The 24,447-nt window shown below is 51.1% G+C and overlaps 1 protein-coding gene across 5 annotated transcripts in view; it reads left to right on the top strand.

The window, feature by feature from the left end:
• The window catches only part of DVL1 (dishevelled segment polarity protein 1), a 71,390-nt gene that overhangs the window by 32,740 nt on the left and 14,203 nt on the right, over positions 1-24,447 (top strand). For all 5 annotated transcript variants that reach the window (XR_006416197.1, XM_044445279.1, XM_044445281.1 and 2 more), the window contains 6 exons: positions 3,185-3,306; positions 7,262-7,374; positions 17,618-17,756; positions 22,809-22,902; positions 23,726-23,795; positions 24,201-24,340. Coding sequence is in view for 4 of the 5 variants with exons in the window: in XM_044445279.1 (XP_044301214.1) it covers positions 3,185-3,306; positions 7,262-7,374; positions 17,618-17,756; positions 22,809-22,902; positions 23,726-23,795; positions 24,201-24,340 (678 nt within the window). In the remaining variant the exon portion in view is untranslated. The remainder of the gene's footprint in view (positions 1-3,184; positions 3,307-7,261; positions 7,375-17,617; positions 17,757-22,808; positions 22,903-23,725; positions 23,796-24,200; positions 24,341-24,447) is intronic.

Raw genomic sequence — 24,447 nt, 5'->3', positions numbered from 1 at the left:
TTTCTTCTCCAGGGAGAGAGGTCCTCTCTGCTTTTCAAGCTGCCCTTCCTCAGCCCATCATGTGGGAGTGAATTCCTGGGGCCAGCTCCGCAGGACATGGAGCAGGCCTTCCTGCCCCCCCTGCCCCAGATCTCCCAGATAATTTGGGCCAGTCCTCACTGAGCCCCATTGAAGCCACTGCCCCAGAGGCCAGATGTTGTAGGGCAGCCTCAGGGCTTCCCAAGCCGTCGGAGAAGTCCACCCCCAGAGCTCTGGGTGCGTGTGGCATGTCTCGTCTTGCTTCCCCTTCCTGGAGCCAAGCAGCCTTTTTCTGCCCGAGGCCTGAATTGCAGTTCGGAGCATTCCAGGCATGGGCAGGGCTGAACGCAACGGAGCAGGGCGGGGGGAGAGAATACCCCACAGACCGAGATACTTTAGCACAGACCTTTTCGTGCCAGGAACGAAGCCTCGGGGAAAGCGTTTCTCCCTTTGTGGGGGCGGGGGAGGAAACCTGCACCGGGGCCCAGATACTAGCAATTATCGGGGTTGGGGGAAGGTGACGAGGCTCTTGGAAGGGCACTTGGCTCTTCTGGAGGTCTGGGGGGGGGGCAGATTTGGTCATGGGCTGAGCCTCTGGAGCTTTGCCCTGAACAACTGGGTGCTGTGGAAGAGCCGGGACGTCGCTCTGGCACAGGGTGGGCAAGCTGCGGTGCTCTGGGTGATTGCAAAGCCGCAGTGTGGGATTTCTTGCGAGGGTCGTCCAGCAGCTGCCTGGGTGGAAGGAAGAGAGGGAGGGAGGCTGGAGGTGGCAAAGAGCAAAGGGGCATCAGAGGGAGCGAAGAGGGCAGGCCAGGATCTTGCCGCTGGAGCCCAAATGCAAAGCTTCACCCCTTCCAGTCCACATTCGGAAGCCCTCTGGCATGCAGTTGAATCCTCCTCCGGGGCTCTTGCTGGGGCAGCATCCACCCCACGGGAGGGCAGCAAGCAAGCAAGCTCATGGGGTGCAGCACAGGGGCACCCCCAGCTCTGTCCTCAGCCCTGCTGCTGCCCACCCTCTGAATCTCCTGTCTGATGTAGCTGCCTCACTTTGCCCACTGGGTGAGCTGGGCCGGCTGGAAGCTACCAAACGATCCGTGCTTGGCGGGGAGCCAGGGGGATCAGAGGTGGCCTTCTGGGGAGCTCTGGCTTGCCAGTATAACCCCCTCTTCTCCCTGGCACTTCCCTCTGGAGCAAAGGGAACCCCACGTCCTGGAAGTGTTTCTGATAGGAGCTCCGTAGGGAGAAGGGTCTTCCTTTATTTCTCCTCTTCCTCACCTTAAAACGATGCAGCTCTTCTCATCTGCAGGAGGGACGGGCCCTCCGGCTTTTTCTCTGTCGCATTGACTTGCACCTCCAGTGGGGCTTTGCATCCACACTTCCTTTACGCGTCAGTTCCTGGCGCACTCATTTCAGCCAGCCGGTCATCGCTGGAAGGGCTGGTGCGATCTGCGTTCTTTGGTACTTCCCCAGCAGCTGCCGGCTGGGGAGACAGAAGACGCAGGTGAGAAAAACTGAATCATAGGAATGAAGTCCCAAGGGAAGAGAAACTATTGTTTGGGTTTTGCATGGGGGGAAATCTTACCCAAGTATTTCACCACAGATACACCTTCCACATTTCTCCGTCTTTGTTTTTGGCTATCGTTCTGGTTGCTCTCCTAGGATGCACCATCTCTTTGGAAATGCGATGCGTGGGTGGAAGAACGGATCCATAGCCGAAATTTTGCCCATCTGCATTGCTGCGCGGTTTGCGGACAGCAGAGTTCAGCACTGGCCTTCCATGTTTGGTGGAGCTCTGAGGGTGCAATCGACCCTGGATGCTTGGAGCCCTCCAAACGCTGGAGGGCTTTGGATCTTCTACGAGGGACGGAAGGATCAGTGGTGTCTGGACTTTCCTGGCCTGCGAAATGCTCAGCAAGCAGGCTTCAGCTTTCTAAGAGTAGCACCTGTAGAGGCCAGGAGAGGAGGCAGATGTGGCATCTTGACGGTGCTGGTCTCATCCTGCTCACGTGCCCAGAGGCCCATCTGCAAGGCCACTCTTCCAGCCTCGGAGATGCAGCTGTCCCTGCTCTCTCTGCACCTGCTGCAGGCGGTGGAGAGCGATTGGGATGGGGTGACTTGGTGTCCCGCAACAGCAGGGGGTTGGACCCCAAGGCTGCCTTGGCCCCTTCCAGCTCTACTATTCTATGATTCTAGGATTGGTGCTCCGATCTGCGAGAACGGAGGGACTTTCTGACCTCATCACCTGGGAGCCAAGCAATCCGGCAAATGTGGTTTAAGCAGCTATAGTTTTGCTCAGTTGCTCAGTATTGTCTGCACTCAGTCCCGAAAGGCAAGAATGAGTTGGTTTTGGAGTTCTGTTCCCCAGAATAGGTCCTTTGGGACTGTAGGTCAGGTCAACCCAGGTCAGATCTCGGCTGTCAATTCAAGGCTGCTATTTCGGGGAAGTTGCTTCACTGGGTTGCATTTTTGGGCTTCCCAAATGCCCAAGTTTTCAGAGTGGCTCCGGCAATTAGAATGCAGTACGTATTCAAGGATAATATGCCATTTCTTCGGTTTGAGACAAAATAAACCCAAAGTCAAAGCCAGCAGCAGGGCAAAGATTGAAAACGATGCTAATGGGAAAGAAAAAAGCAAAAGCCCAGAAAATGAATGGGGATTCTCACTTAGCAGCTGAATTTGGGGGAGAAGGATGTAAGGACAGGGGAAGGCCAAATCAACTTACTTTCTTCTCTAGTGACGCAGTAATTGGGAGATGCATGTGGTTTCGAGGTCCGATTATCAGTGTTTTTTGGAGTTGAATGTTACTGCAAGGAGAAGGTGAGGGCGCTGAAGCCAGAGGTGGGTGGGACCAGAGCGCATCGTGGCTGCGAGCACCATTTCTCTGCCTGCCTGCCTGCCTGCCTTCCCTCTTCTCCCTGTGTGCCTTTCTGTCTTCTGCTTTCCCAGTACATCTCCTTCTCTTTCTGCCTGTCTCTCTGTTCTCTCCCACTTCGCTGCTTCAGTCACTTCTGTCTGTCCATCTCTCTCCTCCTGTGTGTCGTTCTGCCCTCTTCTCTGCCCAGGGGCCCAGACTGGTAGCTTTCAGAGGGCTAGTGAAAAGGGGTGTTGGGCCACCCGCCCCCCACCCCCAGCCTAATGCTCTGGCTTTCTTCTCTGCTTCTTGCAGCTGGTCCTGGCCGAGAGCTCCCATTCGGACGCCGGTTCCCAATGCACTGAAAGCCACGCGGACCTTCCTCCTCCCATCGAGAGGACCGGGGGCATCGGAGACTCTCGCCCCCCCTCCTTCCAGTACGTCTTTCTGTTTTCTTTTCCGGAATTGCTCTGTGAGAGGCTTCTCCTTGTGTTGGTACAAGAAGCCAGTTCTGCTACTGGGCACCTGTGTGCTGGTGCACCCAAGAGTCGGCATGCATTTTCCTAGGTGAAAACCTGCCTTCCCGTAGCTTTTCGCTTGAGGAGATTTACTCTCTGTGCAGCAGTTGTGGGACTTGAGCCCTCTAGCTGCTGTAGGACTCCACCTCCCATCGTCCCCCTCAGCAGACCCGCACTGTGGCCCTTTGCTCAGGTCTTCGCTCCCTCTGGAACGGGGGCCGCAGATGGGGCAGGGTTTGCCAGTAAAGACTGTGCTTGCAGATGTCCCTTGTGCTGGCCAGTTCAGCTGGGTTGTACTGGCTCTGCTTCCCCCTCTTGCTGGCCGCTCTAGCCGGCCAGTGGCAACTGCTCGCCTGCCCCCTTGCTCCGCCTTGTGCCCAAGCTGCAGACCTCTCACTAGTAGTCAGCTGAATGCCCGTGAGGTGAGCTGTCCTCTCCCCGGAATCCTGTGACTGGGGCATAAACCAGGAGCTGCGCCATTTAGCCTGTCCAGCTAACCAGGTTGCTGGGTGGGCATTTTTATTTTCTGTTGTTTATTCTCTTCTAGCCCACCTTTCTTTTTCTTGGGTTTAACCCAAAGCAGCTTCCATGAGCTGCCATTTTTGTTTCTCACAACCCCGTAGCAGGGTATGTTGGCCTGAGAATCAGAGACTAGCCCCAAGTCATCCCGTGAGCTTCCTGGCTCAGAGGGGTTAAGAACCAGGTCTCCCGAGCCACAGTCCAATGCTCTGACCACTACACCGCACTGTCTCTCAGGTGGAATGGGCCTGTACTAAGAAAGGACCGTGGGGGGCACTGATACACAGTGCAATTCACACTAGAGAACCCTCCCAGTTGCTCTTTTGCTGTGGCCAGTGCCACCAGGGAAGAGTGGCCGTATAGCCTCTCCAAAACACATTTTGCTGCTCCTCCCCTTCCACCGCCCGATGCCAGCTCGTCGGCTCACATTACGGCCGAGCCAGCCCTGATCTGGCCTGAAAGCAAGATAAAATATATTATTTAAAATATTGCCGGCCAGAACTGCTGACCCCGGTAATCAGCATAAATCCAGCAGGGCAGAAAGATCCTCCATTTACGGAAGCATTCAAGAGGGGTGGCCCTTTTCGGCCACTGCAGCAGAAACCACGACGGATCCTGCGGCTTGTTGAAGACAAACACATTTATTCTGACATAAACCAGCTTCCCTGACCTGCAGATGTGCTGGACTACAGCTCCCATCATTTCCAGCCAGCATGGACACCTCTGGAGGCCACTAGGTTTGAGAAGTTAGCTGCCGGCTTTTGTGGATACGTCGGCGGACAAATGTGCCGCAAGGATCTTTGCTAGAATTTTTTTCTTCTGATTACTTCATTTCAGTCTGTGGACCCTGTTTTTCTGAAAGGTACCGATTAACCTGATTTTGTTTAGTGAAAAGAGTTGAATCGAAAGTCTGTCTTTCAGCTATGCACAAACGAAAAACAGAGACACAGAGGGGGAAGTCTGTATTTTCATGAAGGATCATTGTCTTGGGGTTCCCCTCCCCAAATATACATATCCTACTGCTGTAGGGTCTTCTCTGGGTAGGGCTGTACCTCGGTGGTAGAGCCCCTGCTTTCTGTGTGGAAGACCCTGGTTCAGTCCCTGGTGAAACAGGCTGCACTGGGTGGAAAAGGACACTTGTCTGCCTGACAACCTGTGAATGAACTGGGTTCAGACAATACAACCCACAGTCAAGGACTAAGTATTTATGTATTTAAAACATTTATATGCCCTCCTTCATGTATAGCATCTCAGGACGGCTTATAATCTTAAAATCAGAATCCAATAAAACCATCAATACCACAATATCATCAAGCAATATGTAATCAATAAAATAAATCGAATCAAACGCGACTGTTAAAAGCGTTAAAATGCTAATTTTTACAATAATGCTTGAATAAAACGGTTTTGACCCGGCACCAAAAAGAATATAGGCTCGGCGCCAGGCGAACCTCTCCGGGGAGCGCACTCCACAATCTGGGTGCCACCGCAGAGAAGGCCCTACTCCGAGTAGATGCCCTTTTTACCTCCTTCAGGGAGGGTTCCCGGAGCAGGGCCTCTCCCGCAGATCTTAAGCGGCGTGAGGGCATGTAAGGAAGGAGACATTCCTTCAGGTCTCCTGGTATGGGTTGAGTATGGATTGTTGTCGAACAATTCTGTTTGCTGTTAGAATTATTTTTATTATTTATTTATTTATTTTATGAGAACATTTTTATGCCGCCCCATTTGCCGAAGCCTTGGGGCGGCTTACAACAATAAATTAGATCCACATAAATAAAAATTAAAATATATACATGAGAAAAAAAATATACAATATAAAATAAGCCGCCCTGGCCAGATAAAATTCCATAATATTAACATTTTAAATGCTGCTTAAATAAAAAGGTCTTCGCCTGGCGCCGAAAACCAAATAACGACAGCGCCAGGCGGACCTCTCTGGGGAGCGCATTCCATAACTTTTTATTCCGTTGCATTTATATCCCATCTTATTGAGTGGGTGCTTGTTCTGTCTGAGACACCAAATCATGGTGAACAACCCACGGTGCAGAACCTGGCACTAAACCACGGGCTTTCTTCATGCCTAACAAACCATGGTTTATTGGTACAGCTGGGTTCTGACAAGGTGCTAGCCAGAATTTTACGATGATTAATAAGGAGAACGTTATGTCTTTATAATAATGGGCCTACTTTAAATCATATTTTAAAAGTTATTTTATGGACCACTCCTCCCCTAATCTGGTGCTCCCCAGAAGTTTTTGACTGCATTTCCCACCACCCTCTGCTTGAGGCTGATGGTGGTTGTAGTCCAAACCATCTGGGCCGTTTATCTGTGCAATTGCCAAAGTCCTGTATTCCAGAAACGGGCTAGGAAATTCTGGCCTGAACAGCAGTCCAAAAAAATGAAAAGGGGACAATTCTCCATAGTTTATTTTATTTATTTACAGCTTTGATATACCGTCCCATTACTGACGTCTCAGGATGGTTGAGCTGACCTGTGCCCTGATACTTCCAGCTCCATTTCCTTTGCTTATTTCCACCCAGGAACACGTCACGGGCATCTTGGTACGCATTCTGCCCTGGAGGATCATCCCCATAGGAACATGTAGCCCATGGGCTTCCCCATTTCGCTCCGTTTTCTTCTGCTGCCCTCCGGTGGCATGTCCAGTACTCGAGTGCCATCCCACAACCGGCTGGGCTAACACCTTCTTTGTTTTCCGCGCACACACACACACACACACACACACACTGGCCCTGTGTCCTCCTTTACAGAGAACATTCCTCCCTTTGAGTGGCTGTCCAGGGACAGTTCTCTCTTCTGCAGGGCCACCTCTCCGGAGGTGCTTTTACAATGTGCGGGTTGGAGCCAAGCTAGCGCTGTTGAACTTCAGTCCCACTGAAATCAGCAGATCAAGTTCATCGCGGTTTAAGCCGCATGGATGTCCGTCCACGCAGTCTGGATTCCATCCGAAGAGCATCTTTCCCTCTCCGGGGTTCTAGTCAAAAAGGACCCTTCCCATCCCTTCTTAACTAGAGATTAGAAATAATATTGCTTCTGCACTTCCTCATTTGTGTTTACATTCTAACACAAATATAACCTTACTTAAATTCAAATGATTAATCCATGAAGGTGTGCTTGTTTTTTTTTAAGATAACCTGTCTCAAACGGACAGTCTCCTGTGAACATGTTTGAGAGGGTGTTGTCCAGGCGGGACTGTACCACATGCCTCGCCGAGTGCTTAAAAAGGCTTGCTTGTGGCTAGAGGTGCAGAAGAGCCGTGGGGAGTCCCTGCTTAAATGGTACCTTCCTGTTTTGAATGCTGATCAGCACATTTCACGCAGTCTCCTGAATCCACAGCCCGAATGCCGCAAGCAGCCGAGACGGGCTGGACAACGAAACGGGGACGGAGTCAGTCGTCAGCCACAGGCGAGAGAGACACCGGAGGAGGAACCGCGAAGGCCACGAAGACGGTGCGTTGGTGACTTTCATTCTACCTTGCGAATCTCTCTCTCCGGGGTTGGGGAATGTTTGGCCACTGCTTTTTTCCGAAGTAGAGATTGACCTCCAGTCCTGGTCGGGGCAGAATGCAAGGCGCTGTATTGAAAGTGCAGATCCTTCCCATTTTTCCAGCCTTGTGTGATGTGCGGAGAGATCCCAATTGATGTTTTCCAGCTCTGCTGGGCGTTTGGCCCCGTGCTGGTCTCCCTCACCTGCTAGGAGGACTCGATGGATGTTACCTTGTTGGCTTCCATGTACTGGGAGCTGCTGCCGTTATTTTGGGGTGGTTTATACACAAGTTTCTGGAAGCATGTTCCTAAAAGGATTGAGAAATACTGTGTCATCTTTCAATATGGAAACTTAAGAACAGGGAAGAATGAAAGCTAAAACGAGTAAAACAATGTGTCGAGAAAATGCATATCAAGAAAATTCATATCATTCATAAAAAAAACAAGAGCAGAAAATTAATATCCGTAAACCTGGTTTTATGGATGTTTTCAGGAGGAGCTGGGAGTAGTGCTGTTGCCTGCCTGACCTCTTGTGGCAGGGAGTTCCACAGAAATGTGGCCGCCACCCTGAAGGTGCTTCTACAGATGGACTTCAGTTGGGCTGTAGATTTATTTTTATTTATTTATTTATTAAAACATTTTTATGCCGCCCCATTCGCCGAAGCCTCGGGGTGGCTTACAACCTGGACTTCCGCGTCCTCACTGATTGGACAGGTCGGTCAGGGCAAAGTCTCACGCTCACATATCCTGGTCCGAAATAGTTTGGCAAAGCGGCTAACACAGGTGAAGTGGCTTCCAGGCTCACCTGAGCTGTGTACTTCCTAGGTGAGCACCAGGACCTTGAAGCTAGCCTGATAGCAAAGAGGTAGGAAATGCGTTTTTCTCCGCAAGGAGTTGCGCGGTAAAAAACGGGCAGCTCCTTTAAGTGGTGGGTTCCCAAGCTATCCTTGTCCCAGAAAGGTGTACCTGTGGAATAAGTCAAAGGTGGTAACAGGCACTTGAGTTGGGGCTTGGAGTGCAAGGAGGGAAGCTTGGTGCTTGACTGGCAAGGGAAGACCAGGTCCTTGTGGATTGGTATCTGTTTATGCGTTGTGCTGTGTGTTGCAGTTCCCATTTCAGCCTGAAGAGGGCACCAAGGACTGTGTGTGCTGAGACTCACATAGGTCATTTATAGGTACCGCAGCCTGCAGAAAGATTCCAGGGCGTATATCTATATTTCGAGTATTTTACTATACTCTTTAAAAATCTCTTTCCAAAATTTCATTATATATTCACATTCCCACCACATATGGAAATAGGTACCCTCTTCTCATCCACATCTCAAGTTGCAATGCTTTCTAAAACCAATACAGAATGCTTAAAACTATGAGCCAAAAGCTCTTCAAAGGGGAGCATTCTACATTTGCAAATTAGGGCCAGCAAGTCAAATAATTACAAAATTCGGCATCATCACAAATTCAAGAAAAAGGTCTGATTTCGCCTGGTTCTTAAGTGTGACGGCCTGCTCAGGCAACCTTTTGGAAAGCCAGATCTGGCTCGGTAATGGCTGATCTTGTGTGTTTCCCGAAGTGTCCAGGAACACAACCTAATGGTGTGTCTTTATGTGGCTGTGATTTGTTGCATGTTTACCCTCCAGAATGCATGCAGGTCAGTTGTCGTCCTTTTGCCGTTTGCGTTTTTTCTCTGCAGAGTGAGGTCTGACAAAAGCTAACCAGCAGACAAAGGGCTTCTTTGGCAATCAGGCCTGGAAGGTATTATCCTGGGCAAGTGAATTTTAAAATCGGGGAGGTGGGGGCAAAGCTTGTACAGCTGAGACGTAATTGCTTCGGGGGCACAGTGGGCAGAGGCGCAAAGAAGGTTTTTGTGGGAAGGGTGTGTGTTTTCGCTTCATTCCAAATCTGCCTTTCTCCATTTATCCCCTTTCGGTTTAATTAACAGATACTTTCTTTGTGGGCCTGGTTGCTTTTGAAATGTTCAGATCAGATTCCTGTTTTCATGGAGAAGGAAGAATGTCCCCCCTCTTTGTCGTCCTCCTTTTGAAACAGCAGGATGGTTGGAAAAACAGGCCAGATCCCTTTAAAAGGGAAGGCAGAGTCGCTCACTTAATGAGGAAAGTAGGAGGTCTGTTCTCGGCACCCCTTGCTGGCTCGGACAAAGTTTTTTTATACTTCTTGATCCCCTTTTCTGTTTCCTAGAGATGAGGCAGAAAAGGAAAGCTCCAATTAGGGAGGTAATTAAGGGCCGGGTTTTGTTGGTGCTTGGAACTCCGCTGCGTTGTTTCCCACGTGCAGGTGTCCCACGCCAACAAAATTGTTCTGAGGCTGGTGGAAAGCGGCTCTGTGGTCTGAACTTTGGCAGGCAGTGGAAGAGTACAAGACCAGCATCTTCGGCAGGATGGGGGTGAGCTGGCAGATGGCCGGCAGCAGAGGCCTCCATGAACAGTGAGGAGGCACAATTCTGTTCAGTTCTGTACAAAGTGTGTACAGTTGAAGCAATGGCTTTCCCGGTTGTGATGTGTGGCTGTGAGAGCTGGACCGTAAGGAAGGCTGAGCGCTGAAGAATTGAGGCCTTTGAACTGTGGTGCTGGAGGAGACTCCTGCGAGTCCCTTGGACCGCAAGGCGATCAAACCGGTCAGTCCTAGAGGAGATCGACCCTGGCTGCTCTTTGGAAGGCCAGGTGCTGAAGCTGAAGCTCAAATACTTTGGCCACCTAATGAGAAGGAAGGACTCCCTGGAGAAGAGCCTGATGCTGGGAATGATTGACGGCAAAAGGAGAAGGGGACGGCAGAGGATGAGGTGGCTGAATGGGGTCACTGGGGAGGTGGCTGTGGGGTTGGGTGGACTCTGGGGATGGTGGAGGACAGGAGAGCCTGGAGGAAGGTTGTCCATGGGGTCGCAAAGGGTCAGGCACGACTTTGCGACTAAGCCACAAGAACAATTCTGATGAATGAGTGCACATGACTGCTTCCTTGTGCTTCTGTACAGTTGCACCTTCAGGTCTCCACCTTCTTGTACAAATACTGAGCGAGTGTGCAAGCAAGCGCACAGATGTCCATGCGTTTGTGTATGGTTAGCTGGAGGCGTCTTTAGGAATGGAAGAAACAGTCTGAACGCAGGCTTGGCTCTTCAACCATTTCCCCCAGTGCGTGTGCCGGACTGGCAGTACTGGGTGTTTGGAGGACATTTCCTATGAACACGGAAATGCCATTGGAGGCAAGAGCAGCAAATAGACCCAGATGACCAGGAGTTGATCTCATCGCGACGTCCCTCACGGTCCCCCAGCGAATCTTGGAGTGGTCTTCAGCAATTGGGAAAAGGGACTGCAAGGACATGAACTTTTCAGGGCCGTGTCTCCGCTCACACACCCTTGTGCCCTGGGAGCTCCGTTGCCAAATTTGCAGAAGCGCCAAGTGGGAAGGATAGCTCAGCTTTCCCTTCCATGCGGGGCCAATTCTTTTGAAATTAAGTATGTGAACTGCATGAATTTCCACCATTCTCCCCGCACAGGCTTATGGCCCTTGAGCACAATACATTTCTTTGTGCTTGGGCGTCCTTTCCGGAAGGCAAAGAGGCACCCCTTGTTTCCACGGCCATCGGTGCCCCATGTCACTTTCCAAGCTCCTGCAACCTGGGGCAGGACAGGGACTTCTCTGGCCTGGCGAGAGGGGGATCTGCCCGGGACAGCAGAATGCCGTGCCGGAAAGCCGTCCCGCCATGCAGCTGGGAAGCTTGGAGGTGTGGCCACTGGGAGAGGATTTGCATCGCTTCCTTGCCATTGGCTCAGCTCCCCAAAAGGGGCGTGCCGGTGTGGCCCGCTGGGGTGCCCTTAAGCCATCTGCAAGCAGAGAGGCTGGTGGGGGGGTTGGTTTGAAGGAGATCGACTTGCGCCTTGGAAGAACAGGTATGCGCTGGCAGGAAAGGGGGGAGATGCTTTCGTGTTGGCCATGCACTAGGGGGTGAATGGGCTGTAATGTTTGGATATGCTGCTTTGAATTTGTGGCTGGCCCCTCCCACTGGGAAGGGGTGGGGAGCCGGCAGGTATCTTGGGGAGGGGGCAAAAAGCCAGTTAGGAAGTGCCCCAGCTTTGTTCTGTAAGCAGGCGAGATCCTCGAGAGCTAAAATATTGGGATTTAATGCGGTCTAATCCCACAGAAGCTTATGGGCTGATATTTGCTCCAATACAAGCCCTTTGGTGTGGATTAAGTTCTTCCCCTGGCATGCATGCGCGTTTGCTTTTTTAAGAGCAGGGGCAGAGGTTTTGATGTCCCCAAGGGGCCAAAAATATCGCTTCCTTTTGGTAGCTGAAAGAGGAATGTGATGCACAAAGACTCACAGATGGGATACCGTAGAAAGTGGGGTGGGCGGCCATGCCTGGCACCCACAGCCAATCCTACGGGTTGTAGTTGTTGTTGTTGTTGTTATTATTATTATTATAACATTTCTATGCCACCCCTTGCCGAAACCTCGGGGCGGCTTACAACATGATAAAATACATTGAAATACAATAGTACATAATAAATTACCATTAAATACAAAAATACAAAAAATACATTGATTTACAAATATAAAATTAAGGGTTCTGCTTCACAGTGGAGCTTGTCATGGAATGGATCTGTCGGCAGCCCATAATATGTCCTTGGTTGCCTGTGCAGATGTGTCACCGAGTTCCACCAGAGCTGTTTGTATGGGCGTGAAAAGCTCTAGGCTGGCCACCCCATAATATGATGCGGCATGAGAGCAGCGTTGGCCCCTCACCCAATTAATACCCTCAGTTTCTTTCTCTGTGAAATGGGAAGAAAATGCAGTGGAAAGAAACCCGCGTGCCATATTGATAGGTAAATTTGACAACATTAAATAAATGCCGGACAGAACACCAGTATTAAGTGATGTACTGGGATCTATATTTAAAGAGCAATCCTTGTTTAGTTGTTTGAGGGAACCCCAATGTTTTGGGCTCCCCAAGGTCTCCCCAAGACCCGAAAAGATGATTTGGTGGGTTCCATGAGCAAATGCTGCCCCATTTTTCATTTAAAGCCACTGCTTTCCATCCATGTGTATGCACAGGTGTTCGGAGATATTTGCAAAGGTGTTCCGGAAATACTTTCCTGATCAAACATGGCTTTCAAAAACAGTGGCGATTAACCTATCAGTTGTCTATGGCAGGGCACCATTTTAACTTCTCACATGGATGCCAGCCAAGTGTTGTTCCAGGGAATTCTGGGAACCAAAATGGGTCAGGGAGTGGGAATTCTGGGAAACCAAAATGGGTCAGGGAGTGGGAATTCTGGGAAACCAAAATGGGTCAGGGAGTGGGAATTCTGGGAAACCAAAATGGGACTGCCCAACGTGCCTGATCCTAGTCGGATCCTAGTCGGATCCTAGCAGCTACTCAGCTGAGAAGAAGATTGGGTTAAACTTCTCCTTGCTTCTGCCTGCCCTGATATTTCTTGGATTGATTTCTGGGTGTTCTCTGTAGCTGTTCTTAAGAGTCGGGGTTCTGTATTTAGTGGTAGCGATACCCAGTTGCACCTACCCAAATGCCTCACCTTTCTAGCCCTGACATGAGTTTAAAAGTGTACACATTTAAATAAAAGTTTCGCCCCCCACTAGAATCTACCAGTTCCTAGTTGAAAAAATTCAAGCGGATTTCTTAAAAAGTGGTATATCCTGCACATCCCAGAATCAATGTTTTCCCAGTTTTAAAAGGATTTGCGGCTTGCCTGAGATGGCTATGAAAATAAAAAGTTCCCACTTGTGAACACAAAATGTTATCCAATTATATGTGTGTGTAACTCGGGTGGGGAGGCAGCCACGAATTATCTGTGTTTTGTTCTCCACAGCTTTTTTGCAAGACTTTGTCCCCCTGGCAAAATAGCTTCTTGGAAATCTGCCGCAGATGAAGAGATCTACCTATTTCCGCACCTACTTTCCATAATTTCTTATCTCGGAGCAATAACTTTGCCTAAAGCCTTAGCTGGAAAACAGGCATTGATGATTATTATTACTATTATTATTAAGCATCATCATCATCCTCTTTTCACCCAAATGCACCTGGGATAATCAGTAATCTGGAATAGATGATCCATTCCTTCTCCCTTGATCTTTCAAGCTCGCTCCGACGTGAGGTGAAAGATTTATGCCCCAAGCCTTAGTTGCTGGAGACCCGACATTGGCGTTGTGCATCTTGCCTGGGCACCATGGTTGTGTCCACGTTTTTGGATTGTTTGGGCTGGGGCCGGTTGCAGGAGCTCGGACGGAGGGAAACACACCAGCCGGAGCCGTCTTCCTTCCGGAGATGCGGCGGCGGTGCGAGGAACGTGTGCCGCTTTTGGAAGCCGCTGCAACCAGTCAAGTGCTATCCAAAAGCCTTACCTCCTGTGCATCGCTGTAGGTATTGGGATCATTTCGAGGGCTCTCTCTAGCCAAGCCTTATTTATTTATTCTTTAAAGCTTTTGTAGACCGTCTCATTACTAGCGTCTCAGGACGGTTTGCAACAGGTACAAGTCAAAAATAGCACAGCGTCCAGCAATTCACAATGAGATCACAGTTGAAACCAATTAAACATTAACATAATGGGAAAATAAGGTTTTCGCCTGGTGCCAGAAAGAAAAAAGGGTTGGCGCCAGGCAAACCGCTCTGGGGAGCGTATTCCACAGAGAAGGCCCTCCTCGGGGTAGCCACCCTCCTGATCTCCTTCAAGGAGGGCTCCCGGAGAAGGACCTCTGCCTCAGATCTAAATGGGTGGGCGGGCATATAGGGAAGAAGGCGCTCCTTCAGGTATCCAGGTCCCAAGCCGTTTAGGGTTTTATAGGTCATCCCCAGCACCTTAAATCAGGCCCGGACTCTTGTGGGGGCATCCCAGCTGCCAGCCCCTACCTTTGCAAGAGGAATTTGCATTTCTACTGGAATCATCAAAGGCCACCGAGACCCTTCCCAAAATGAAATTAGGCCCCAGAGCGGGGGGGGGGGGGGGGGTTCTGGACACACACATTACAACAACCCTGTAAGGTAGATCAGCCATTTCAGAGAGCGTGGGAAATTCTGTGAACTTAAGAAGTTGTGGGCATGTCGTGAGCGGAGCTGGGGGTCAGACTCGATGGCCCGGGAGGCCCCTTCTGACTCGCGCCGTTTCTATGTTTCTAAGTCCAGCTTAGCTGTCTGGGGGAAGAAAGGAACATTTTCCACTTGCGATGGTTACGTTGAGAGAATCGGAATCTGAGACTGGGGCTTCCTCACTTTTGACCCACTGCTGTTGGCCCACAGAGCACTCGGTCCTGGCAAAATAGCTTGCTGGACCCTTGGGGAATTTACGTTCAGGTCCAGCAACCGAAGGGGTCAGATTTGGGTGCTTGACGTTCTCCTGCTTTCCGTCAGCAAAAGCATCATTAAACGGGCCGTGTTTCTAGTTCCCCTTCTCACCAACGTTCAAGAGAATCAGGCGAAGGATTGGGGGTCCCTATGGAGGGTAAGGGGGGAGATGGGGGCATGGCCTGCCTTGTCATGGGGCCAGCACCAAGCCCTTCATCTCCGCACGAGCCGAGAGCTTGGATCTTTGCAACGTTTGAGGATCAGCTTTCCTGGGCAGAATAACGCTTTTCGTGTGCGCATGACTCCATTTAGGGCCATCTTTGGGAGAAGGCCTAGCATACACATAATATTTGGGTGTCTGTGTCAGGAAGTGGTTAAAATCCAGGCTTTCCTTCCAATTTTTTCTCCATGGGTGACCTCCCCTTTCTCTTCATCTCCCCCCACCCCGCCTCCCTCTCTCTCAGAACTAGCCCTTATAAACAAGTGATGTGGGCCATTAACTCTCTGTAACAGATGCAACGGCTGGGATTCTTGGGGTTTTTTTTGACATCTGGGGTCAATTATTGACTAGGTAATGAATAGGGAATCTGTGCTTGAGGTCTAAAATCAGGCACCTGGGATTAGCCATCCCTTTCCATCCGGCTTGGGGGGGCGGGGGGGGGTGGGATGGAGGAACACCCCCCCGGTTTGCAGTCCAGAATTCAGCAGTCAAGTTTGGGAGGGGCTCGGGAAAACGGGGGGCATTTGGCGATGCCCAGTCCCACTGACTCACTCGTTTGTTGCGCGGGAGAAAGCGATCCCAAGAACATTCTCCTGGCAGGTCAAGGAGCCTTGTGTATGTGTTCGCATGTGTAACCATGTCCATGGCAATACCTGATCATGGCTCGTGTTGGGCGGGTTTGCTTGACCCTCTTAGCTGGGTTAGCTGGAGATATTTTGCTGGCCGAGGTGAGAAGCCGGATGGACCGGCAGGTGACTCTTTCTCGGAGGTTGGCCGTGGCGCCAGGAGGTGGCTTCCAGAAGGTAGACCGAAGGCGCATGATTCGAACGCAGCTCTCTTCCCCAGTGCCTTGTTGGGCACCCGCTGGCACGAGTGGAAGGAGGGTTCCCCCCTCGGCATAATTTCCAAGCAGGGGTGCTAGATCATTAGGAAGGCTGAGCGCCGAAGAATTGAGGCCTTTGAATTGCGGTGCTGGAGGAGACTCCTGCGAGTCCCTTGGACCGCAAGGCGATCCAACCAGTCAGTCCTAGAGGAGATCAACCCTGGCTGCTCTTTGGAAGGCCAGATCCTGAAGATGAGACTCTTTTATACTTTGGCCACCAAATTAGCAGGAAGGACTCCCTGGAGAGGAGCCGGATGCTGGGAACAATAGATGGCGAAAGGAGAAGGGGACGGCAGAGGAGGAGGTGGCTGGATGGGGTCACTGAAGCAGACGGTGTGAGCTTAGGGGGACTCCAGGAGACGGTGAGGAAGGCCTGGAGGAGTGTTGTCCTTGGGGTCATGCCCTCTTCCCCATGTGCTTGGGCCTCCTTCCAAATCTACTTTGCCTGACACCGAGGCTCGCAAGAAAATGCTTCCCCTGTTTGCAAGGAGACATGTGTCTTTCCTGCAGATCTTTGTCATAGGGTTAGTGGCTCACTGTTTGCTTTTGCAAAACTTCACTGCATCTTGCCTGCTCTGCTTTCTGCGGAGGCTGCCCATCCGGCCCAAGGGTGGAGCTGCGCACCTCGTTTTTATCCCTCTCCGGTGGGCCTGGGGCCAGCCAAGCGCCGCCCTTTATCTCTGAGGATGCTTAGAAACAAAGCTGCTTCTGCTGAAGATAAACAGTTGATTGAATATGGTGATAAGATGAGGATGCGGGATATAAACAAGCGAAGGAATGTTTTCTCTCCCCTCAGCTGTGGCTATATTGGTTCCCTGAATAGGGTAGGGGATCGGCAAAGTTGCCCGAGGGGCAGGTCGCTCCCCCTCCCCAAGCCAAGGACAAAGACAGTGCCTCTTGCCGTGGGTTTTATAAAGATCAGCACATGCAGCTTCGACGTCCCTTCCTTGGAGGTGAAGGGTGGGTAGCCAGTGGCTTCAGTAAAGTGAACAGTTTTGTTTCTCACAGTTAAAGCGGCCCTTTTCTACAGAATGAGCAGCGAAGGCGACGCCACAGCAAGTCTCTTGGGAACAAGATGAAGGCTATAAAGCCTTCATGACTCCAGAAACAAGACCAGGAACCAGATCCAGAACCTCTCCTGCCTTTGGGGGCTAGGAAAGTTCATTGCGCCCATTCTGGAATCCGAATAATCGCATTGCCTTCCTTCCGGCAGAGCTTCTAGTTGAACCCTATGTCAGGTGTATTGGGGATTTCTAACACCACACATGGGTAAACCTGTGCAGATTAGCTTGGCAGCAGAATAGGGCTCCTTGAAGATGATGGCACCTTTTCCCCTGGAGGGGCTCGGCAGGTGTGCAAAAGAAAATTTAGCTTGGAATTTTGAAAGAGAGAGTTTGTCGCCCCCCACAAAATTCCAGCCGCTAATCATGGTGATTTGTTTGGACTTCTTTCACTCTCTTGCCACCCTGTGCAGTTATCATCATTATTAGTACTTCAGTATTATTGCTGCTTCTGTTGTTAAATAATCACATTTTAAATTCTACCTTTCCTCAGTGGAGTACAGCCCACATTTTAACCGCACAATAAAGTTGTTCTGGTTGCAAGAGCCTGACTGATCCAAAATCTCCAAGGTTGCTTTGCAGCTGAGCGAGGATTTAAAGTCAGGTCTCCCTTGCAAGAGGCCTGTGCTGTAACCACTGTACCATACTGTCCCCCGTGCCAGTGATGGTGCCCATTAGTTAGGACCGTGCGGCACCTCTCCGTCTGACCCCATGCGTTCTCTTCCTTCCTGCAGTCTCTCGTATCAATGGGCACCCGAAACTTGACAGGCACCGGGATCACCCGCCGGGCTACGACAGTTGCTCCACCGTGATGAGCAGCGAACTCGAGTCAAGCAGTTTCATCGACTCCGACGACGACGAAAACACCAGCAGGTATGGAAACGCCTCTCTGTTTGCGAGGCAAGGGTTGCTTCTGCTAAGAAGGAAACACAAAAGAGCCAACGCTTTGGGTTAGATCTGGCTTCCCCAGCCCATAATGAGAGGATGTGTTGAGCTGTGTCTGAGAGTTTAGGTTGAAACACGGTGTTGTCTGAACCCCGTTTCGCTAACAAGCCAGGGAAATTATTTTCTATCATGATAGGCATGTTGTGAGCGGAGCCGGCTGAAGCTGGGGGTCAGACTAGATGCCCCAGGAGGCCCCTTCTGACTCGTTCTGTTTCTATAACCCATGGCTTGTTTCTGGGTTGTAAACTGTGGGTTGTTCTTGGTTAAAAACCATGGCTTGTTGGTGCAGCTGAATTCAAGCAGTGCAAATAGGGACGTTCATGCGAGCGGATCCCAGTGACTGTGTTGGAGTACGATCCCATCATCCCCATCCCGCACGGCCACGCTTGCTTAACGGCACCAAATTATTCAGGGTATCCAAAACCGAACGAAAGCATTGCCAAGAGTTCCGAAGAGACCTTTCCAAAATGTTCACTGACAAATGGGGTTAATTAAATGTGTGCAAGTGTAGAAAGATGGCCTGTGGAGCAAAATACGTAATTAAATTCTAACTTCACACAGGGTGCAAGATTAGGGATATTTAGACGGAATAAATGCTGAAATTCCTGGCATGACTTAGCCAGTCCTGCTGGCAAGTAAAGTCGCTTTTTCTTCCTGTGCGTGAGTTTGTTTTTTTTCCTTCTTCTGCGGTTGAGGTTATGGCATTTCTTATTCCCAAGTTTGGGTACAGAGGGATGCTATCTTAGCATGCCGTCTTACACAAGTCTGGAAGGAAAGGTGTCTTCCAGTATTTTCCAGGCCCAATGGCCAGCTAAGGGTTGCTGGTAGGAAGCACTTAAAGCTAAAATATCGACTGTCGTTCTTTCGGTGCCTGGTTAAGACTTCCCTCTGTGCTGAGGAATGTAAAGCTCTCTAGAGTTACTCAAGGTCTCGATGCGCTTCCCGTGTCTCATGTCCGCGACAGGCCTTTTCCATATTAAATGCTTTTAGTTGCTGAATTGTTGTTTAAAACATTTAAACCTGTTTTGAAAAAGGTGGCTTGATTGTGCCATGTGCCTCCTTGAGAACTGTTGTGCACCTCTTGGAGAGCTTCGGTTGTGGGGTGTTTGAGAAATTAAATACCGGGGACGTGACCCGGAAAGAGAGCTTTAGGGCCTGATGCAATGATGGCCTGGAGTGCAGATGCTGTGAAAAAGGCAGGATCCATCTTGGGCATAATTGGGAAAGGAGTAAAAAATGCAACAGACGTGTTTTACCAACCTTAAACAAAGCTATGGGAATTAGCGGGGGCAGCTGGTAATTACAGGTCCGGAATCGAACGCAGGTCTGCTCACTGCATTTGGAAAAGGGCTTTGTTGAGTGAGAAAGTTCCTGATCCAGTTGAAGAGAGAGCCCTCTTGTCTTCGGGGCCCCCAGAACCTGGACGCAACAGAGACTCTAGACGCGATATCGCTAATCCTGCCCTCTGATCTGGGTTGTTTTATCCCAGCTGTGTGCAATCTGCCTTCTGTCCCCCTCCAGGAAGGAATTTTTTTCAAAACCCACACTAATCTGGGGGACCTCTCAGAGAGACTAGATCATGGCAGGTGTTATGTTTGACTTGTGCATGTTTCAAAAGTCCGACCAAATCCAGGTGTGGATTCACATTGCGCTTCATCTCGTTCTGCCTTCTCTTTTCTCCCACTTGTATTTCTTTGTATTCATATCTTTACATCCTCTCTTCCCCCCTCTTGTCTCCCCTTTGTCCTCCTCCTCTCCATTTACCTTCACAACAACCCTGTGAGGTAGGGCAGGCTCAGAATCATCCAGTGAGCTCCGTGGCCAGGGGGCAACTAGCAGCGAGCTCTCCCAAATCCTAGCCTAACCCTCCAGCCACTGCGCCGCACCGGTTTTGCTTGAAGCCTCCCGAAGGAACTCGGTATCTTTATTTCTCCTTCTCACACTGTGCTGAATTTCCCCTTTTGGGGTGTGTGTGTGTGTGTGTGTGTGTGTGTGTCAAGGAAAGGACTGTTTCCATTGCAGAAAGGCACGTCTTAGGACAGGACTAAGCCGATTCCCGGAGCACGGCATGTCGTGCCCAGCTAAATCCCAGCGCCTTAGCAGCAGGCCCCCACCTGCAAGCCGGGACTTATCTGCCCTTTAGGAAAAAACAAGATGCAGAGCCCCAGAGACTTCTGCCGCCGGGGCGTCCACTCCCCCTTTCCGAGCTGGCACTCGCAAGCCTGCCAGAGCAGAGGAGTGGAATGTCCCAAGGTATGTTGTTTAATATTACAAAGATGAAGTTCATAAGCGGATGAGACATTCCGAAGGTGGGGGGCTGCTGGGGAGGGAGGGACCCCTGGAAGGGGCTGGTTTTCTGCGCAAGGGCTTGAGAGGAGCAGAGTAGCAACGCTTCAGTCTGGCCCTGACTCCGGAGCAGCCGGGCTCGGTGTTTCCTCGGCGGGGCGTCCAACAGGGGCTTCATGGGGCTGGGAAGGGCAGCTCCTGCTGGAAAGGACCCAGTATCCATAGAAAGGGGAGGCATTCCTCGTGTACGGCTTGCGTGTGAGTACCTGGGTTTTATTTTCCTTTTTCTTTCTGGAAGTGTGTGTGCATTGGAAATCTGCTGCAGTGCTGGGGCGGAAGGGGATTCTTAAAAAATGCACACATGCTTGGGCAGGAGTACCTCTGAGCATAGCAAGTGTTTTTTTTTTTTTTTTCATTTGTTGGTAAGTCAGCGCAGCTAGGTCTCTTCCAAACTGGAAGAAGAAAGGTCTTTGATTAAAGAGGGGGGTCTTTAGCAGAGAGCTTAGGGGCTTGGTAGCGTTGTCTAGTTGTGGGAAAATAAGACACCCGCCTCTGATAAAGGCTTTGGTCTAATTCAGCAGAGCTGGTCTAAAGTTTTCAATGAGCAATTCAATCCCATATTTCTGGGAACTGCTTTCCCCCCTAAAGCCCAAGTTCCCTTTAATTGCACCTGTAATTAAACATTGGCATCCCTTCTTCCAAGAAGATTGGAGCAGTACCAGGTTTGAGGCTATCTCCCCTTAGACTTCAAAGCCACTATGGCTTGAGTTTGCCCAATGAGTTTGTAGTAGAAAGACTATTTGAAGCCATGTTTTAAAATCAAATCTGTCTGTCTTTTTGGCCTGGCATAGCATTGGATCCAGGGTGTAAGAGTCAGGAAATCCCCCTCAAACTGTTGTGAATTTTGCAAGCCTGTAATTTTGCAAGAAATGCTCAGCCTCAGTTTCTGGTCTGTAAAATGGGTATAATGTACCTTATGGGGTCATTTTGATAGGATAACCTGTGTGAATTGCAATTAGTGTCTCACATCACTTTCTGCCCAAGGGTTGTGTTCCAGCTTGGAAAGCTTTTTGGAGGGGGCACCGGAGGGGGGGGGGGTTGGGATGAATGCGACATGGGAGAACCAAAGGCAGAAGCTCACAGCACAATATCAAAGCATATTTTAGACAGACGCTCTGCCAGCCAGCAGTTACGCCGTAGGAGAGGCATTCCAACCTTTCCGAATCAGGAGGAAACGGCACAAAAGCCAGAGAGCGCCAGACAATCAGCAGTTGGGAAAAAGGGATGAGGTTGACGGGGGCGAGGGGTGACCCCCATCAGGAATCCCAGGTGTTGGATTTGGCCCCAGAGCTGAGCTTTTGTCATCCTGAGCTAAATGGATCTGGACTGGAGCTTGCAAGAAGCACCAAACCCCAAACCTTTGGGGATGTCTGTCTGTCTGTCTGTCTGTCTTTCTTTCCACCTTTGGTTTCCTTTAGCAAAAACAGGGCATGGCCAAGAAGTGGGGATGATGTGAGTTGTAGTCCCCCGCAAGCGGAGGGTGCCAGGTTCGGGAGGAAGTGCAATGCCCTGGCCTTGCCTTCGCTCTCACGCTGCAGTGTAAACACGGCGGGTGAGATCATGGTTTGCAGGCCGCCGACCTGAACCAGCCCATTGTTTCTGTCCGCTTTCCTTCCGTCCTTCAGAGGGACAAGGCTCGTCTTTGCCGCGCGGCTCTGTGTAATCTCTGCAGCCAGGTGCCTCCGCAGCCCGGGCTGGGCCTCGTGTCCGGTTGCTCCTCGGAGCGAGCCGAAAGCTTGGCGTGCGAAAGGGCCCCTGGAGGGAGGCCGGAGGGTCTGGGCAGATTCCAGCCCAGCAGCCCCCTCCAGGCTCCAGCCGGGCCGCCCCACGTTTCTGGAGGGCCACCCCCCTTGTCCTTTGCCTGCCATTCATTTGAGGGTTCCCTGGGGTTTGTGCAGCACCGTCTTCCACACACTTAGGGGTCTGAACGCCTCTCTGGCAGCAAGCTAGAATCGGCTGGTCTTCGGCTACGGCCCTCTTGCCCTCAGCCCTGCCCACCACTGGGACGCGGCCCCCGAGAGATCGATCGATTGATTGATTTAGAGTTTTTGTATGCCGTCCCATCACTCTATAGCCTCGGGATGGCTCACATAAATAAACATAATACAAATACAATTAAAACCTGGAAACACCCTGGCTGCACAATTAAAACCTATAGATATTATTCAGCGTTGTTAAAATGTTGTTTGAATAAAAAGGTCTTAGCCTGGCGCCGAAAAACAAATCACGACGGCACCAGGCGGACCTCTCTGGGGAGCGCATTCCATAGGTGGGGCACCACCGCAGAGAAAGCCCTCCTCCGGGTACTTTGCCTCCTGATGTCTCTCCCGGAGGGTTCCCGGAGGAGGGCCTCTGCCGCCGATCTCAAGGGGCGGGAGGGCAAATATGGAAGAAGGCGTTTCTCCACGATTGAATTCGGCTCAGCCGCCTGGCTCTGGGGGGCACTTACTTTCGCTCCCCTGACCTGCGTCTGGGATCTCGGGCAGAGCCGGCCCCACTGTCTGGCCGGGCCGGCCCCGTCGCCGTCTCGGTGCTGCAGGCATCGAGACGGAGCTTTTCCTCGGAGGGATCTCGTCCCGCTGCTCGGAGCCCGTGACCAGAGCCTCCCCTGACTCTCTCCTCTTCCTTCCCAAGACTGAGCAGCTCCACAGAACAAAGCACTTCATCCCGTCTCATCCGGAAGCACAAGCGCCGGCGGAGGAAACAGAAGATGCGACAGATCGACAGGGTGGGCCCTTCTGCTCTGTGGGGTCGGATGAGGGGTGGGGCGAAATTCCCCATCGGTTTTATTGCCGGGTTGATGGTCAGTGGGTTATTTTGGTGCGGCAAAGGCCGTGAGCAAATAGACACCATCCTTGCCGGGTTGTACCCATGTAGGGGCTTTCTGGGCCGTTTCCTGAATTACCTGGTCGCCTTTGGTGAGCCACAGGCTTCCCCAGGTAACCAGAGAGAGAAGTTTAGCCAAACAAAATGAAACGGTTCTTTCTTCGGTTTCTTTGGAACCTGAAAAGGTCGACAAAAGTATGTGCAGGCTTTTCTGGTCTAGTTTTATTCCCATTCCATTCCATTTCTTTCTGGGCCGTTTACAAAGATTAAAACCTCCCAAAACACGAATCACTTCCATCCTATAAAACCATGAACATACGTAAATGCAATTTTTAAAAATAAAACCGTCTACAGTAAAAGTCTCAGGACCTGTTGAAAGCCTTCTCAAGGGCTGTCACATGCCTAGCGATGGAGGACAGTCACACTATCATGGAAAAGAGCAGTGCTGGCATCAGGCCGGCTGGGCTGAGTAAGGCGTTCTGGAGCCAGGGGGCTACCCCTGAGAAGACCCTCCCCCAAATTCCCATGCTCTGAACCTCCCTTGGAGGAGGCATTTTTGGGGAGGCCTCCGCTAATGCCCATCATGTCGGGCTAGTTCATAGGTGTTGTGTCCGTTATGGTGGTGTTCTCACAACCAGTTTGCCCAGTTGTCCCTTCCAGTAGCCATGACCTGAGCTGCTGAAGTGGCAAAGCTGTTCCAGCTTCTCCTTTGTCATGTTTTCCAGTCATCCTCTTTCAGCAGCATCACGGACTCCACCATGTCGCTGAACATCATCACAGTCACGCTCAACATGGGTAAGCCCGTACTGCTTTCGTGGAGTCACGAAATTTCGTGCAGGCATTGAGACCCAGGATGCTGAAAGGGTGTATGAACGCCAAGCGGGGGAGAAACTTGACATGTGCAGGGAGGGCATGTCGTGAGCGGAGCCGGCTAGAGCAGGGGGTCAGACTAGATGGCCCGGGAGGCCCCTTCTGGCTCGCTCTGTTTCTATGTTTGGTTTGCCCCACTGCACAGAAAGCCGCTGCGGGAGAATCCGCTTCAAGGGTCTTGCGGGAGCTCTCCTGGGGTGTGCGGATGGGTGTTGTAGTCCAGCATAGCAGTTGGGGAAGGCTGCTTGAGAACACTTCAAGCAGCAATCCCATCGTGCATGTTCAGTCGACCATCTGGACGGTCATTTCCCCCTGCTCCTCATTTTACAGAAAAATACAACTTCCTGGGCATCAGCATCGTGGGTCAAAGCAACGACAGGGGTGACGGCGGGATCTACATCGGCTCCATCATGAAGGGTGGGGCCGTGGCGGCGGACGGACGGATCGAACCCGGGGACATGCTCTTGCAGGTGCGTGCCTTCCCGAGCCCCTGCAGTGCTGGGGCAGGCCAGGCCTGGGCCTCTGGGACGCTTCCTTTCCCAGCCTGGATCCTTTGGACAGCCCTTCCCACCAGCCC

The sequence above is a fragment of the Varanus komodoensis genome, unplaced genomic scaffold (genome assembly GCF_004798865.1).
Source record: "Varanus komodoensis strain SLA01 unplaced genomic scaffold, ASM479886v1 scaffold48, whole genome shotgun sequence".
NCBI classification, from domain to species: Eukaryota; Metazoa; Chordata; class Lepidosauria; order Squamata; family Varanidae; genus Varanus; species Varanus komodoensis.
Note: the sequence above shows the minus strand (reverse complement) of the source record. Positions and strands in the feature narration are given on the sequence as shown.